Genomic DNA, 15,340 nt, shown 5'->3' with positions numbered 1-15,340 from the left:
GTCAAGAGGCAGAATTCATTCTCTTAGTATAAAACATTCTTAGTTGGCTTATCTAATTTATTTGGATTCAGCAGTTTGCTTAATTGTTGTTTAAAGAAAATTCCACTGGTATTTTCTCTAAGATCCTTGATCACACAATAGATAACCTGTGGAAATCTAAATTACTTCCAGAAGAAATTTGAACAGATGTTGGTCTGTATATGTATTTTAAGGAGATTCATATAGAAAATCCACTATAAATTTTAGGGTGGAACTTCTTTTATCTGTGGCCAATAATCGTATTTTACTTTCCTGCTCCAAATTTAACCATTTCTAGTAATAACTGTTGCTTGTCTAGAGTTATGGGGAATTTTGTATTTTGTAAATGTCCAAGTTGGATGAGACACATTATGTTTGGTAAATATTTATAAATTTCAACCTGAACTTTGGAATGTGGCAGGTGATAACTGATGAATTAGTCACTATAATTGAGCTATCAGAAAATTCTGGTTGATGTCTGGAACTAAACAAATGTTTTATTTTTTTTTAAATAGGAGGGTGATTACAAGTCAGAAGCCACCAAATCTATGGTATTTGAGTGGTAATGAGGTCTTCTGTCCATGTTTAGATCAACATTAGGAAAGCACATTTCACTAGGAAAGCACAATTTTCTCTTCCTGACTCTGTGTGTTATCAACAAACACCTAATTAGATTTATACAACCACCTTGTCTAAAACTAGAAGCTCTAATCAAAATTGTTCTCAGTGGCTAATTCACCCTAGGAACTTACAGAACATCAAAGTAGATGGGGGAGAAGATATTAAGGAAGCTAACTTTCACCTCCTCTTTTACAGGGACAGAGACAAAATACCCATAGATAACACCTTCTTGATCGCCAAACCCCCCGGCCCTCGTTTTATTGGGGGTGGATTTCCCCTCACCAAGACACCCAGAATGATGTCCTAACGTCAAGCTTCTGCCTGGGTCCAGTTCAACAGCTCACAAAAGGAAATTTGCACTGGAACGTTTCAATGGAAGCTCTTTTATAACCTTTGGATCATAAATATCTAGGAAAATCAGGTGCCCAGATTCCAGGATGGAAAGAAATGCAGAACATGCTCATATACACACAAGAGTGATACCATTTTACCTGGACCATGTGGACTTCAACAGATTAGAATTATAATTCTCTCTATTCAATTAGGCTGATTCACTGAAGGAAGCAGATTTTTTTGTTACAACCACATCAGTTGATTTGAAATGAACCAGATGTAGATACTCCATACGGATGAAGCTTTGGATCTTACTTTCTCTATTATAGATATTTATGCACTTGAAGGTTTTATATTTAAAATATTTTTGATATGCAGTGCATCTCCTCTCTTCTTATTAATAAGAATCAATTTTAATTATTCCTCATTAATGAGTCATTGTGTGAGATAAGAAAGAAGGACAAGCTCTGAAACACATAAAGCGTTTTGAGAATGATTTCTATGTGGAATATCTTTTTAGGCCTGGGGTAGGAAAATCTATTCCAAAGAGATACACCAATAAATTCTTTATCGTAGAAATTAAGAGAACTGTTGCAGAGATTTTGATCTTTGCTTGAGTAGAATCCGTCATTAAAATTTGAAATTACTCTGAGAAATATTTACAGGAAAGGCTTGATTCAGAAGAGCCAGGACTGTGAATTGAAGGACCTGGGCTGGCATCTTCTGTAGACCTCACAATTGAGAAGGTGATAACTTAGCGCAGGGATCCCTTCGCCCCTGGGTGGCCAGCCAGCATTTTGAGCCATTGAATCCATTGTCTTTTCTTTATATTGTAGCCACAATTATTTGGGCATCGGTTCAGTTTCTTCATGAAGAGTGTTCATTCAGTAATGTTACGTGAGGACCCTGTGGCCATCTCTCTCACAATACCTCAATCTCTGTAAATTATTAAATTATTGAACAGCAAGTAGCTCAGGACTGAGCAAGACTAATATAAGTGGATCATTAGAACATTGTGTTTGTACAAGGGGTCATGGTTCCCAGTGTGAAGAACCATAATGTCAGGGAGCCATGACCTTTGTCAGACTGTTCAGGAAGGGAGCCCCTGGCGGGAACTTCTGGGGGTCCAGCAGCCCCTTCAGCCCACCAAGGCCAGTGTCCCCTCTCAGGTGGCCTTCTCCAGAAGCAGGCTAAAGACAGGGATGGCCATGCAAGCAATTTCTTAGGAAAGGATCCCAGAAAAGCCAGTAAGAGAGTGCAGAAGGGAGATGCACATGGGAGGGAGGCCAAGCAAGGACGGGATGTAGAATCAAGTTCCACGAGGGCAGACTGGCTCCGTCTTGCGGGGGAGCTCTGGAGCTAAGGTTAGCACAGTTCAGAATTCCCGTCAGGGCTGCAGTGAGATGTTTTCAGCGCCACGCTGTTAGTCACGGCGGAGAACTGCTCTAGAGAGGCCCTCTGACCCTCCCTGGCTTCAAGTGCAGCAGCCCCTGGTAACCGGAGCATTAGTAGCACTGGGAGAGCGAGCTCACGGCATGGGCTGCTGAAGTGGAGATGGATAAGGGATCCAGTGTGAGTGAGGTGGGCAGTGTCCTCCTCCCCTGCTTCCCTCAGATGGGCTCAGGAAGAGAGCTCTGAGGACAGGAAGCAGCACGGCTACCCTGGGGGGAGGTGTGATCGTCAGATCTCTGGGCAGCACGCAGGGATGTGGAGGCTGCACAGGTTCCCTGGAGAATTTGCTTTCAACCCAAAGACTCCAAAGGGAGCATTTCTGGCATCTCCCCTCAGAGCCAGTCGTAGCCTGGTGAGGCGAGAGACACAGTGCTGGAGACTTTCCCACCCACCTGAAGATGTTCTGACTACAGCTGCAGCCGTCTGCGTTTGCAGTCCTGGAGTGGCTTCCCAAGAGACTCCCTTGTGTAGGTGAGCCAAGCTGTGCTTCCTCCTCTCTCAGCGTGGCAGAGACTTGGAGACAATGGCTGGGTTCAGAGTCTGATTTATTATCACAATGGCTTGCTTTGAAGATTGGCCGAGTTAGAGCAATGGGAGGCACATAGTGATAGTCCATCAACATCTGCCGTTGTTATTATTACATAAGAGATGCCTGACGCTCTGGAATTAGAGAAGAAAGCTGTTATGTAATGCTTGCTGATGATAAAGGTGATCGTGATCCTCCTTGAGAGGGTGGAAGACATTAAAATGTCCCGATGGAGCTGGATTTGGTCATTTACAACTGAGCATCTTGTACACTGTGTGCCTTATGAACGTATCTATTTCTTGTAATTATGCTCCGAGGACAAAGTGGCCCTTCACCTTGAGAAATCAGATGATCAGTCTTCGTGTAGTCATCAGGCAGAAGACCCCAGTGGCCCCTGCTGACCTCCCTTCTGTTTCTCTTCATGGCCCAGAGCAGGGTGTTCAGGCCCTGCCGCAGACCGGGTCCCCCAGCCCACGTGGAAGCCGGCTGCAGGAGCTGGCGGGCAGCCCCATCAGACGCAGTCCCCGCGCTTGAGCGGAGGAGCGGGGCGTGGAAGCTGGGGCAGCTGCTGCCCTCCCTCCACCTCTTCTTCGCTGCCCACCCTAGCAGCCCAGCGTGTTAAAAGCAATACCTGTCCCCTTGTCCCCCAGCTGCTGCACAGGAAGGAGCTGTTAAAAACACTGAGATCTGCAAATCATTAAAGACAGCTGTGAACTCACAGTGGGCTGAGGTGCTTTTAAAATCACAACCTTCAACTTCATTGTAAAGCAGCATTAGGAGATTATACAGTAGCATAATTTGACACCGGGGGTTTCAGAGTTTCGGAAGGGAGTCCTGTGCTAAGGCATGCCTTGACTCCCACCCAGGCGGATGGGGAGCTGGTGCGGCTTCTCTATTAACAGAGAGAAGCATGATCAAGGGGACTCCTTGGTCATTATTTGCTGATCGTAGCTTCTCAGTGCCTGCTCTTACAGCGGGGTTTTTATTGTGCTTCCCTCTGAAGAGTCGCTGGGAGCAAAGGTCTGTGACTGTGATAAGCCACTGAGATCCTGGTGGCTGTGGAGGAAGACATGGCAGCAATTCTTCTTGCCATTGCTGTAATTTTGCTATAAATTTTTACCCAGGGCTGATAATTATCATTTGATTTCCCAACTTGCTTGGGCAGACTCTGAAGTTTGACCTAGGAAAACTTGATACCCATAGCAAAATACTGCATATAATGCAATTTGAGTGGGATGGCATTTCAGAGGCAGGATAGTTTGCAAAAAAAGATATTATCCCTTAACCATAATCCATTTTATGGAGATCTACTTAGGCTAGAAGCAAATGGAGGATATTTTTAAATATTAAAATTGTAAAATAACTTAAAATATAGCTCACCATTTTCATTATAGTAGATAGAAAATATTTTTATAGCATTATCCATTTTTAACTTCTAATTCAATGCTGTTTTAGTGTACCATTTCTCATATCTATTATTTAAAAGTTCCATTAGGATTTTGAGATCCATTAGAATTTTATAACAGTAGGAAATGTGGTATCAACAGGGTACCATTCTTTTTTTATAATTAAAATAGATTTTTCTTATTTTAAAGTACCTGATTGTTACAGAAAATTAGAAAATACAGATAAGGAAAAAGAAGAAGAAGATCGGGAATCCTACTACCCACCCAGAACTACAGCCAGTTTTCCTGGGCTGACCTCCATCCCCTGCACATGGGTTTCCTGTATAGTTGCTAACACCCACTATTTCCTCTCATTGACCCACCTTTGTGCTTCCTAATTGTTAAATATTTTGAATGTGACTCTTGAAATACTACTGTTTTGTACTTTTGGGTGTATCTTTCTGGACTTTTAAAAGAAGTATACACATGTATATAGATGTACAGTTTGTAAGTTTTGAAAAATGCTTATGCCCAAGTAACTGCTTCCACAGTCACCTCCGCCATATTCTTTTTGCCACCTGGAAAGTCAGTATCCCAGTCCCCATCCAGTGGAAGCAACCATGGATCCGTTTTTTCATCATTCTCCTTTAGTTTCCTCTTTCCTGGAATTTCATAAAAATGAAATCATACACTATGTTCTTTTGTGCCTGACCTTTTTCTTGGTGCTTTTTGAGATTCCCCCGTGTTGTTGTGTGTATTAATAATTCATTCACGTTTATTGCAAAGCAACATTCTATTATTGTATATGGAAATAAAGCAATTTATTTATTGTGCTAGTTGATGGGAATCCAAGCCATTTCAAAGTTTGAGCTATTATGAACAATCATATAAAATTGGACCTGTGTTACTGTTTTTCTTAGTAAATACCAAGGAAAAGAATCACTACATCAAAAGGAATGTGCACATTTATCTGGATAAAAAAGTGCCAAACTGTTTTCCCAATCATATGATTTTACAATTCTACTAACAATGTACAAACTCCAGTTGTAGGTCATTGTTGATACTGGGTACTGTCAACATTTTTGAAGCCATTCTGTTTGCTAGTGATCTCCCAATGAGGTTTACATTTGCATGCCCTCATGACTAATATGAGTAAGCATCTTTTTGTGTGAGTTTGGTCATTCCTGAGTCTTGTTTTGTGAAGCACCTTCAAATCTTTGTCTTATTATTGGGTTGTAAAAGTCCTCTGTGTAGTCTAGATACAAAACCTTTGTCTTATGTACAGCAAACATTTTTCTCAGCCTGTATCTTAGCTTTTCACTTTCTCAACAGTGTATTTTGAAAAGCAGATATTTTAACTTGTAATAAGGTCTAATTCAGCCTTATTTTTCTTATGGGGTTTGTAGCTTTCTAGTCCTAAGTAATTGTTGCCTACTCTAAGATAGCAGTGATTTTTTGTTTCTCTTGGTTTATAGTTTTCTCCAGGGGTTTATTATGATTCTTGGTTTTTATGTTTATGTTAACGATGCATTTTAGTGTTAATTTTAGGTATGATGTGAGATTAGAGTAGAAGTTCAATTTTAAAAATTTACTAAATTAAAAAGTACACTGCATTTTTGTTGACTATTGTCGCTCTATTATGCAACAGATTTTAAAATTGAAACTTTGTACCCTTTGATCAACACCTTCCCATGTCCCTCCCCCGCCTCCCCAGCCCTTGATTAAACTACCGTTCTACATATCTGTGAGATCACATGGCATCTGTCTTTCTGGGCCTGGCTTATTTAACTTAGCATAATATTTTCCACTCATCCCTGCTGTTGCTAATCACAGGACTTTCTTTTAAAAGGCTGGAATGTATACATTTCATGTGTGTGTAGACCATATTTCCTTTATTAATTCAACCACTGGTGGATACTTAGGTTGACTTTGTAGGGTATTGTGATCAGTGCTTTAAAGAGCATGGGAGTATAAATATCACTCCTTAATTTGAATCCACACCCTTACAATTATAACTGTTTGATCTCTGGTAAGTTAAGTACCCTTCTTAGCCTCTGGATTCGCATCTGTAAGATGGGCATCATAGTTCCCATCTCAGATTTGCTATGAGGATTAAACGAATCTGCAAGTAATATCTGCACAGTGCTTGGCACACAGTGAATGCTGAATAACTGATAGCTTTATTACTATCTTAAAAAGCTCCTTATTTCTAAATGAATAGTAGCCTGGGAAGTTTTAAAATATTCTTTTTTTTTTTTTTTTTTTGGTACTGGGAATTGAACTCAGGACCTTGTCGCTTGCCAGGCAAGCATTTATGCCGCTGAGCTATATCCCCAGCCCTAAAATATTCTTCTGAGTAGTCTGATGAATAATAAACATCACAGAGACTGCTTAACTATTATCTGAATGGATATGGTCAAGAATCTTCATTGGATTATGAGGCTTTATAGTGTGCTCTTTAAATAGACATTAAAAGATTGAATGGCCATTAAAGTATATTGTGTCAATTCTGTCTCTTTCACATAAGTGATTAGTCTTTTTTACGCTTCATCTGAGACAGAATGCCAGGAATCTTTCTTTTGGTCCCAAAATAGAACTGTTCTCTTCTACAGCTTGAACACAGGCAGTGCCTTCTTCTCTGCTCTGAGTGTATCCGCCATCCCAAAGGGCTTAAAGACCTAGTTTTCAGCCACACCCCAGAATCTTTGGGAGAGAAATTCACATTCTCAAACCCAGTTGCACAGGAGTCACTTGGGAAACTTTGAAGCATGCCAGTGAATCCCTCTGCAGCGGTGCGGACTTCATGGCCTGGATATAGCATGGGCATCAGGATCTTTGCAAGCTCTCCACAGTTCTGCTGCTCAGCCAGGCCGGAGGATGTTGCTTTACACATGGTATCTCATGAGAAAAGCCCATGTGCACATACACACAGCTCCACTATTGAGTGTGGAAGCAACTTCCTGGGTCACAGGACTCAATGTCTGAGGGCAGGACTTGAACTGATAAGCATGTTTGATTAATCTGATCTTGTCCAACTTCATAGTTTATCCCAGTCTCCAATCCAGTGAGGTTCACCCTACTTCCCATCCCGAGTCCCCTCCACCCGGCCCATCATGCCCTCTGAACTCTAACCTGGGAACAGCTTCCCTGCGTCTTCCTCTTTCCTCTAAGAAGTTCTCCTCCTCTCCTTGTCCTCACACAGGCATGGCTAACCCCTGCTTTCCTGTAACCCTTTTGGTTGGAGACCATTTTCGTTTTAGATATCACCTTCCTCTTATCTTCAGCTTATTGGGTTAGGTGTCATCCTTGATCTGTATTACTGCTCTCATTCTTATTTTCTTTTTGCAAACATCTGGGGTGTTTGAAGTTGGGGAATGTGGCTGTACCACCCACTAACCCTTTGGATTGCATTCGTCTGCCTACCCTCCTCCTGAGGACCCTCCTCACGCCCCAAGGATGTATTCCTGCTGGCTGAGGGTATGCTTTTTCACTTCTGACTCTCATTGCTTCTGGAGACTTCAGCTGCTTTGTAGGGGACAATTCTCGAGTTCCAATAACACCAGTCTTGTGATCTTGATTTGGAATATTCTGTTATCTGACAGTGGCTTCCTCGTCTTCTAATATGACCTCGTCTTCTAGACTGACCAGTGCAGTACTTTTCTCACATCACTGAGCCCTTCAAAATGCGCACTGTACTATGCTGTCATTATTTATCTCTCTCTTTTCCTCTTCCTCTAGATTTTATGGCCCACAGTTGCTATTGTTGCATGTGAATACTTGTAACTCCCTTGATCCTTCTGCTGTAATGGACTAGCAGAGCTCCTGGTGTGAGTGTACATCCTCTGCCTTCTTCCTGCCACCCTTCCTCATCTCTTCCCTTCTGACTTTTAATTCTTGACTTGCTTTGTACTTAACTGAGAATGTAGAATGTAGAATCGTCCCATCAATGTCCACAAACCCACTTGCAACTGTGCGTGTCCTCTCCACTTCCCTCCCACTGAGAGCTCAGACAGTGCTTTCAGAGGCCAAGCCCTCTTCTTGTGTCCTAGATTCTATGTCCTCACTTCCTTGAGGACTTGGTGCTTTAGCAAGTTTTATTACCTCTTTCCTGCATTACCAGCTTGTCCTTTGCAGGTAGATTTCCATTAATTTTTAGCTGTTTATTAGCATGACTCATAAAAGTATCTTCCTGGATTTCACATCCTCTCAGCTCACACTCCAAAATCTTTTTCTTCCAGAAAATCTTCCAGTAAATTTTGTAGTCTTGGTCCCATTCACTCTTCAACCCTCTCGAATCTGTCTTCCATGGCTGGGGATATAACTCAGTGGTAGAATGCTTGCCTAGCATGCACAAAGCCCTGAGTTCAATCCCCAGTACCAGATACACACACACACACACACACACACACACACACACACACACACACATCTATCTTCAGTTTCTAATCAGACCTCTGAAAAATTCAGGTCCATCAGTCTTGTATTAGTTATCTTTCCACCATTAGGACTAAATATCCAACACCTACAACTTAAAGGAGGAGAAATCCATTTTCAGGGATTCCGTCCATGACTAGCTGGCTCCAGGCCAGAACTGGCATGGCAGAAAGGCCTAGTGGAGGAAAGCTGCTCACTCCATGGATGCCAAGAAGGAGAGGAAGAAAATGGAGGAGCTTGGGACAAGGACACACCCTTCCAGATTGTGCCCCCAACCCCCTCTGACCAGGACCCACTTCTGAAACTGAGACCCTGGGACATTTTTAGATCTATCCCTTAACAGACCCTTTCCTGTCCTAATCTTATACAGTCTGTCAACCACTCTGATGCAACTGACTGCTTCCTCCTTGAAACATTATTCCATACACTAGTCCTGGGACATGAAATTGTTTGATGTTTTTCTTATGAGTAGATTGGAGTTGTGTTTTTTTTTTTTTTTGAAGAATTCCACAGAAGCAAAGTACCTCTCTAATGCTGTGATTTCTGGAGGTACACCATAGCCACGGGACTTCACTGGTGATGTTCACCTTCATCATTTGGTTCAGGTAATGCTTGCCAAGTTTCTGTACTGTAAAATCACTATTTTCCCTTGCCCATACTCTGTTCTTTGGCAGTGAGTCAGTAATTCTGGCACAACTTCAACCCAGAGTGATGGCAGTGATTAAGTTCAACCAGCAAAGATTTTAAAAACTTGTTTCAGAAAAAGAAGCTATGGCTCAGATTAAATAAATTTACACAGGTCACACATAGGTGTATGCTAACAATGTTGGTTTACAACCTAAATAACTTATAACGATCTAACTTGTGTTCCTGCAGATGACCTCACATGAGGGATTAGTTTGACTGAAGTGCTTTAAAAAAGAAAACTTCCAATAAAATACAAATATATGTTCTCAGTAAGATACGGAACCATTTCTGCCACCTAGTGTGTAGGATGATAAAAATAAAAGCATTTCAAACAATATTTATCATTGTCATCGTAACCACCACACTGTTGATTTGTAGGCAAGAAAATTTTAGTGGCTTCCAACTCATGTTCTCTGGTTTGGATCTGGTTTGCACTTGTGTTTCATTTGGCTTACACAGTATTTACAATTATTTTCTGATTTGATCACCAATTTTCAAGAACAGAAATTTCACATGCAAATCCAGATGAATCCTTCCCTTGGAGGTTTGAGAGACTGGGCGTGTTGGTTCTTCACTCAGCTAAGTTGTTGGTCGCATGGTGCCAGCTCACCACTGGTCTCCATTAATGAGGTGCTCTGTTTCCTCTCAGTCCTTTGTCACACACCTGCTAAGTGTGCTTTTCGGCTTAGGTAGCTCTCTGAGCCCAACAGTTCTGCTGAAAAGGATGAAATTGCTCTTCCCTGTCGGTTGAGGAGTTACTAGCTCAGGATGGGAGTTGGCACCTTCTATAGCAATCAGAGGGAAGAATCAGCATTGAAGATCAAGTTGCAGGGGGCAGGCTGCAGCAGATGGAAGGTGGAATGTTCGACAGGTATTTGCATTCTGTCTTGGTTACTTTTTTCTCATTGCTGAGACAAAATGTCCAACGCCCAAGATTAAGGAAGGAAAGGTTTATTTAGCTCATGGTGGAGGTTTCAGTCCATACTCAGCTGGTTCCAAGGCAGAGTGGCTCATGGCAGAGGGGAATAGTTTATGGTGGTGGAAAACAGCAAAAACAACAGGAGCAAAAAAGGAGGAGCAACAGCAAGCAGCCTCCTTCCCTCCCTTACATTGTATGCAAACTACCCTCCCCAGGGCGGGTATAGCACTCACATCCATAATCCCAGCATTGGACCATGAGCCAATCATAAACTCTAGAAGCCCTCCCCATGGCTGCATGAGGCTCTGGGGGAACATCTAGACACAAACCATAACACATTCTGACAGTGCAACAGGCTGCCTCAAACATGGTGACTCTGTTTTCACCCACAGTGGTCAAGCAGAAGCCAAGATCATGAGTTAGGGCTATCAAAGAGAGCAGTTCTGCACCGGAGAAAATTTGCAGCAGAAACAATGGAAGAAGCACTTCTAACTCAAATATCATGCAACTCTATTTTCCTGAAATTAATAAACTTGATGGATTGATAATTCCACTCATAAAGAAGTAATTGTACCTAAGAACTGATTAAAAAGGAAAGACCACATTAAAACTCCCAATTTCAAAAATCTGGACAGCAGAGACTGCAGCAAACTGAGCTGACCTGTAAGTGCTCCAGGAGATGATGAGAAACAGACAATGATGTGGCGAAAAACTGGGACTGGGGAGAAGGTAACAGGAAGCTGGACAGCTTGTGTTTTGTTTCCGATGGAGAAAGGATGTGGAGGGAGGGGACGGAGTAAGGCAAGCAGGGGCAGCATGGTTGCCGGTAGGCAAACTGCAACCTTGATATATTTTTTTGATCAAATGGTCTTGGGTTTCTTGAAATAAAAGGAAAGCCAGCTCTAGTGTAAACAGTCTGCACCACCTCATCTGAATACAACCTTCTGAACTGTGTTTTCACCTTTTGTTCTGGGGTGTTATGGAGGCTGACAGTAGAGTGCTTTTTGGTTTAGGAGGTTCAGTACTTGAGCCCTAACTGTCTAGCATGTTACTATCAGGGCTGCTGTAGCTTGGCCCTGATCTGCAGTGTCTACCTTTTGGCAGTCTTAGGGTGTAACACATATGTGTGCTGTGTTACAGAAAGTGAAGTGGCTTAGCAACAGCCTGCTTATGTGTACAGACACGAGGAATTGCTTAAGGACGCATTTTCTTTCTGAAACTCTTTCTGTGATGAAGAGGATTTGAAAAATCATTCAGAAATTAATTGGGACGTTGTGTTACCAGATAACGACACGTAGAACACACCCATCCATCAGGCAGGTTTACCAGCCGAGCAGCAACATAGACATTAATCTTCTTGGCTTCAGCGATGTTTGAGACAAGAAAGGAATCTTTCAGCAGCTCATTATATCTCCCTGTATTAATTACCATCTTAAGTGACAGTTTGTTCACACCTTGTTGTTTTCGTTCAGGAAAGAGGAAAAGAACAATTTTGTGCGGTTCTCTGAAGATTTGGAACGGGAGCCTTGGCTCATGTCCTTAACAGATTTCAGGTCGAAATAAGGAGAGAACAATTCCACTTGTGCCTGGTAGCTTAATAGAAAAAAAAATTAATGACTTTCATCTTATTTCAGCTCTGATGCCTACCTGAGACATGATTTGAAATGAGTTTCCCATTCTTGACTCCCCTTGTTGAAGACCTGGAGATTTATCAATATCTTGCAACAACAAAGAATATCACTCAGTGCAATTTGACTCAGGCTCTGCTTTCTTCTCCAAGGGCCATCACATGTCTTCCTAACGTGTACAGATTTAAGCAGGATTTATACTTCATAAAGCCAAGTGTGTATCAAAATCCTCTTGCTATTGTAAAGAACAACAAAAAGCTGTACTCTCGGTAAGCAAGTCTTGTTTTCTGTAAACCTCTAAAGAAAGATTTGTTCTTTCCCCAGTCTGAGCATTAGAAGAAATAAACCCAGTTTGACCAGCACCCCTAGCAAGGGGTAGCTGATGTAGGACCCAGGGCCCTGTAATTTTCCTAGCGCTAATATGAAGGACTTGGCAAAGTGGTTGGAGTGAATTTGTCAACACTTCTTCTTCTTTAAAGTAGATAGGAACTTCCATTCATGTTTGTCTTTCTGGGGCCATTGCTGGCCCCTGCTGCTATCTAGTCAGAGACATTTTTATTGCTTCCTTCTAGTATTTATAAGCACAAAGTTGATTTTCCTGCTTATGGTTAGTGGTATTTTAGAATTATGTCCATCTGGCACATCAGGAAATTTCCTCTGGAAAGGTTATATTGAAGCCAGAAATAGCCAAGATGGTCCAGAACCCATTGGCCGGCTGCTACTTTCTGTGCAGCAGTAGTAGGTCCCTTTAAGGAAAATTGATTTCCTCTTTCAGAGCTAACTCTACCATATGTGTTCCTTTCTGATTTGAGTTTTTCTGACTTGACCTCCATTTCCATAGTGCATAAAATATGTAGAATATGCAGAAAACATGGCACTTGGAGGTGGCATGAGTTTATCATACACGGGACGCCTGTTACAGCTGTTTATGCTCCATGCAGATAGCAGTAGGGCTTTGCTGAGAAGAGCACATGTGTGTCCTGGAAGGAAGGATGAACACACTTGGGGTTGAACTCAATTCTTCCAATTCCTAGTTTTGATCATCAATTTTCCATCTTTAAAAACTTAGAGGAGTGTTGAAAAGGACTATATAAAATAACATGTACAAGTCATGGGTGAGAGTAGTAAATGTCAGTTTACATTTCAGTGGTAGCCAATTTTCCTGGGACACATATATAAGATTTAGAGTCTATGTGAAATGTGAATATTATACATGAGGAGGGATGTTCAGTTACTTTGGTTTCATGTCTAAGAAGCATGAACATCCTTCCATAATTTTATTGCTTATCTGGCCAACAATCCTCCTTCTTCAAGGTGACTCTGGGTATAGAAGTTTAAAATACTTCTGACTGATGTGTGTGTGGACCTCCATCCCTATGTGACAAAGGACTCAATAAAAAGTACTGTATTATACCAAGACCTTTGATCTTATCCAAAGTATTAAGATCTAAGTTTAAGCTATTTCAGAGGCCTGACGATTTCTATCTTTATTCTCAACACAGAACTGACTCTTACAGAGTTCCTGGACCCAGCTGGAACATTTTTTGCAGCTGTTCTTGGAGAAGGCGCACTCTTTTCATACTCAGCGTGGACAGTTACCCATTGCATTGAGAGCCCACCTCCTCGCATAGGTGATAGAGATTGGACCGGCTTTTACTTAGCTGCCAGTGAGTAATTGCTCTGTGGGGAGCTGCAAATGTGGTAGCCACAGGGGAGCTACTGTGAACAGGCAGACACTTGCCCTCCAGGGCCTTAGGATGCTGCCATCGGGTTGGGCCAAAGAGAGGCCAGCTGTTGGGTTGTCACCTCTTAAGAGGGAGTTTTATAGTCAAGACAAAAAAGATTGGATAAGCTAACATGGCTGAGTATCATTGTTAGGAAAAATATAGCCACTGAGTGTTCTGGAGAGTCAGGTATCCTCTCCTTAGTGGCAAACTGACTTGGGAAACCAAGTGAAGTTCCAAAACTTGGTGCATGTAGAATCTGAGTAATGAGATCTAGAGGCTTTTATCAATAGTTTTTCCTTTGTCAGATTAAACAAGCAATACATTTTCATTGTGGAAAGATTAGAAAACCTGATGTGCAGTGAGGGGAAAAAAGAAGCCACACACACCGCTTAGACCAAGGTAACCATTATTAATTATTTTCATGTATCTATCCACAGTTATCTATGTGTCCTTACCAAGATTTGCACACTGTAGGGCTCAAGGAGAGTTCATTCTTTTAGAAACTTAGGGTCCTACAAGAGCAACTGATGTTTTGGATTTTATTTTGAGCAGGGATAAGGAGCATAAAAACTTATTCCTGTAAAACAAACTTTTTTTTCTGTGCAAGTGGGTAGCTGGATGGAGTACTGGATGGAAGTAAGAAGGGATGGGTTTGTTAATGCAATATTTGGAATCAAGGCACTTTAAGTTAAGTTGATGAGTGTGTTTTGGATGTGGGGGGCTTTCTTTGAGAGGGAAGATTTTCGTGCCAGCAGCCTGTGCTAGGGAGAACCTCTTTTCCTCTCACTCAGTGTGATCTAGTTAATTGTCAAAAGGCTGTATTTACTTTCCAGACCTCTTAGGGACAGGCACAGGTATTTGACCCAGTCTCAGCAAACTGTATTCTTGCAACCACTTGGATACACTGATTGGCCCAGGAGTAGGTGTGTGATCCACACAGGGCTAATCAGAGTATTCTCCCAGGATTGATGAGTGAACACTACAAGATGTTTCTCCTTATCCTAAGGTAGTTCAAGATGACAGACAAGGGAAGCCTGAGGTTTTTTGCCTGCTGTGCAACAGAGAGTTTGTCTGAGAACAGGGACTAAGAATCCAGAAGTGATGTGTGTGTGTGTGTGAGTGTGTGTGTGTGTGTGTGTGTGTGAGAGGGAGAGAGAGTGACAGAGACAGAGATAGAGACAGAGAGATGGAGAGGAGACGTGGAGAGGAGAGATGTAAGCAAAGAGAAAGACATCAAGGGCAGTTGATTTTTTGATGTTTGCTATGGTTTGGACCTGGAATATCCCCCAACATGTCACATTAGGAGGTGGAGTTGGTTGGAAGTGTGTCACTGGGGCATGACTTGGAAGGGTATAGTCTCATCCCTGGCTCCTCCCTTCTTTTCCACTCTCTGGGTGCCATAGGGTGAACTACTTTTCTCAGTTGTGCTGGTCTTCCATGATGCTCCTGCCTTGGAGCCAGACAACCATGGACTGAACCCACTTAGCCATGAACCAAAATGAACTTCTCCTCCTATAAGTTACAGGTGTCAGATATTTTGTTTCAGTGACAGGAAAGAAGACTAATGCAACATTGTCTGAGGTCTTCGATGCATCCATTCCCAAGATGTC

The 15,340-nt window shown here is 42.1% G+C and overlaps 1 protein-coding gene across 2 annotated transcripts in view; it reads left to right on the top strand.

Annotated features, from left to right (window-relative positions):
• The window catches only part of Cfap58 (cilia and flagella associated protein 58), a 110,956-nt gene extending 104,880 nt beyond the window's left edge, over positions 1–6,076 (top strand). For both annotated transcript variants that reach the window (XM_005403772.2, XM_013504126.1), the window contains exon 18: positions 835–6,076. In XM_005403772.2, coding sequence (XP_005403829.1) covers positions 835–946 — 112 coding nt within the window. In that variant the 3' untranslated portion in view covers positions 947–6,076. The remainder of the gene's footprint in view (positions 1–834) is intronic.
• Positions 6,077–15,340: the final 9,264 nt, after the last annotated feature.

This window comes from Chinchilla lanigera, unplaced genomic scaffold (assembly GCF_000276665.1).
Source record: "Chinchilla lanigera isolate Chin_1 unplaced genomic scaffold, ChiLan1.0 scaffold00084, whole genome shotgun sequence".
NCBI classification, from domain to species: domain Eukaryota; kingdom Metazoa; phylum Chordata; class Mammalia; order Rodentia; family Chinchillidae; genus Chinchilla; species Chinchilla lanigera.
Note: the sequence above shows the minus strand (reverse complement) of the source record. Positions and strands in the feature narration are given on the sequence as shown.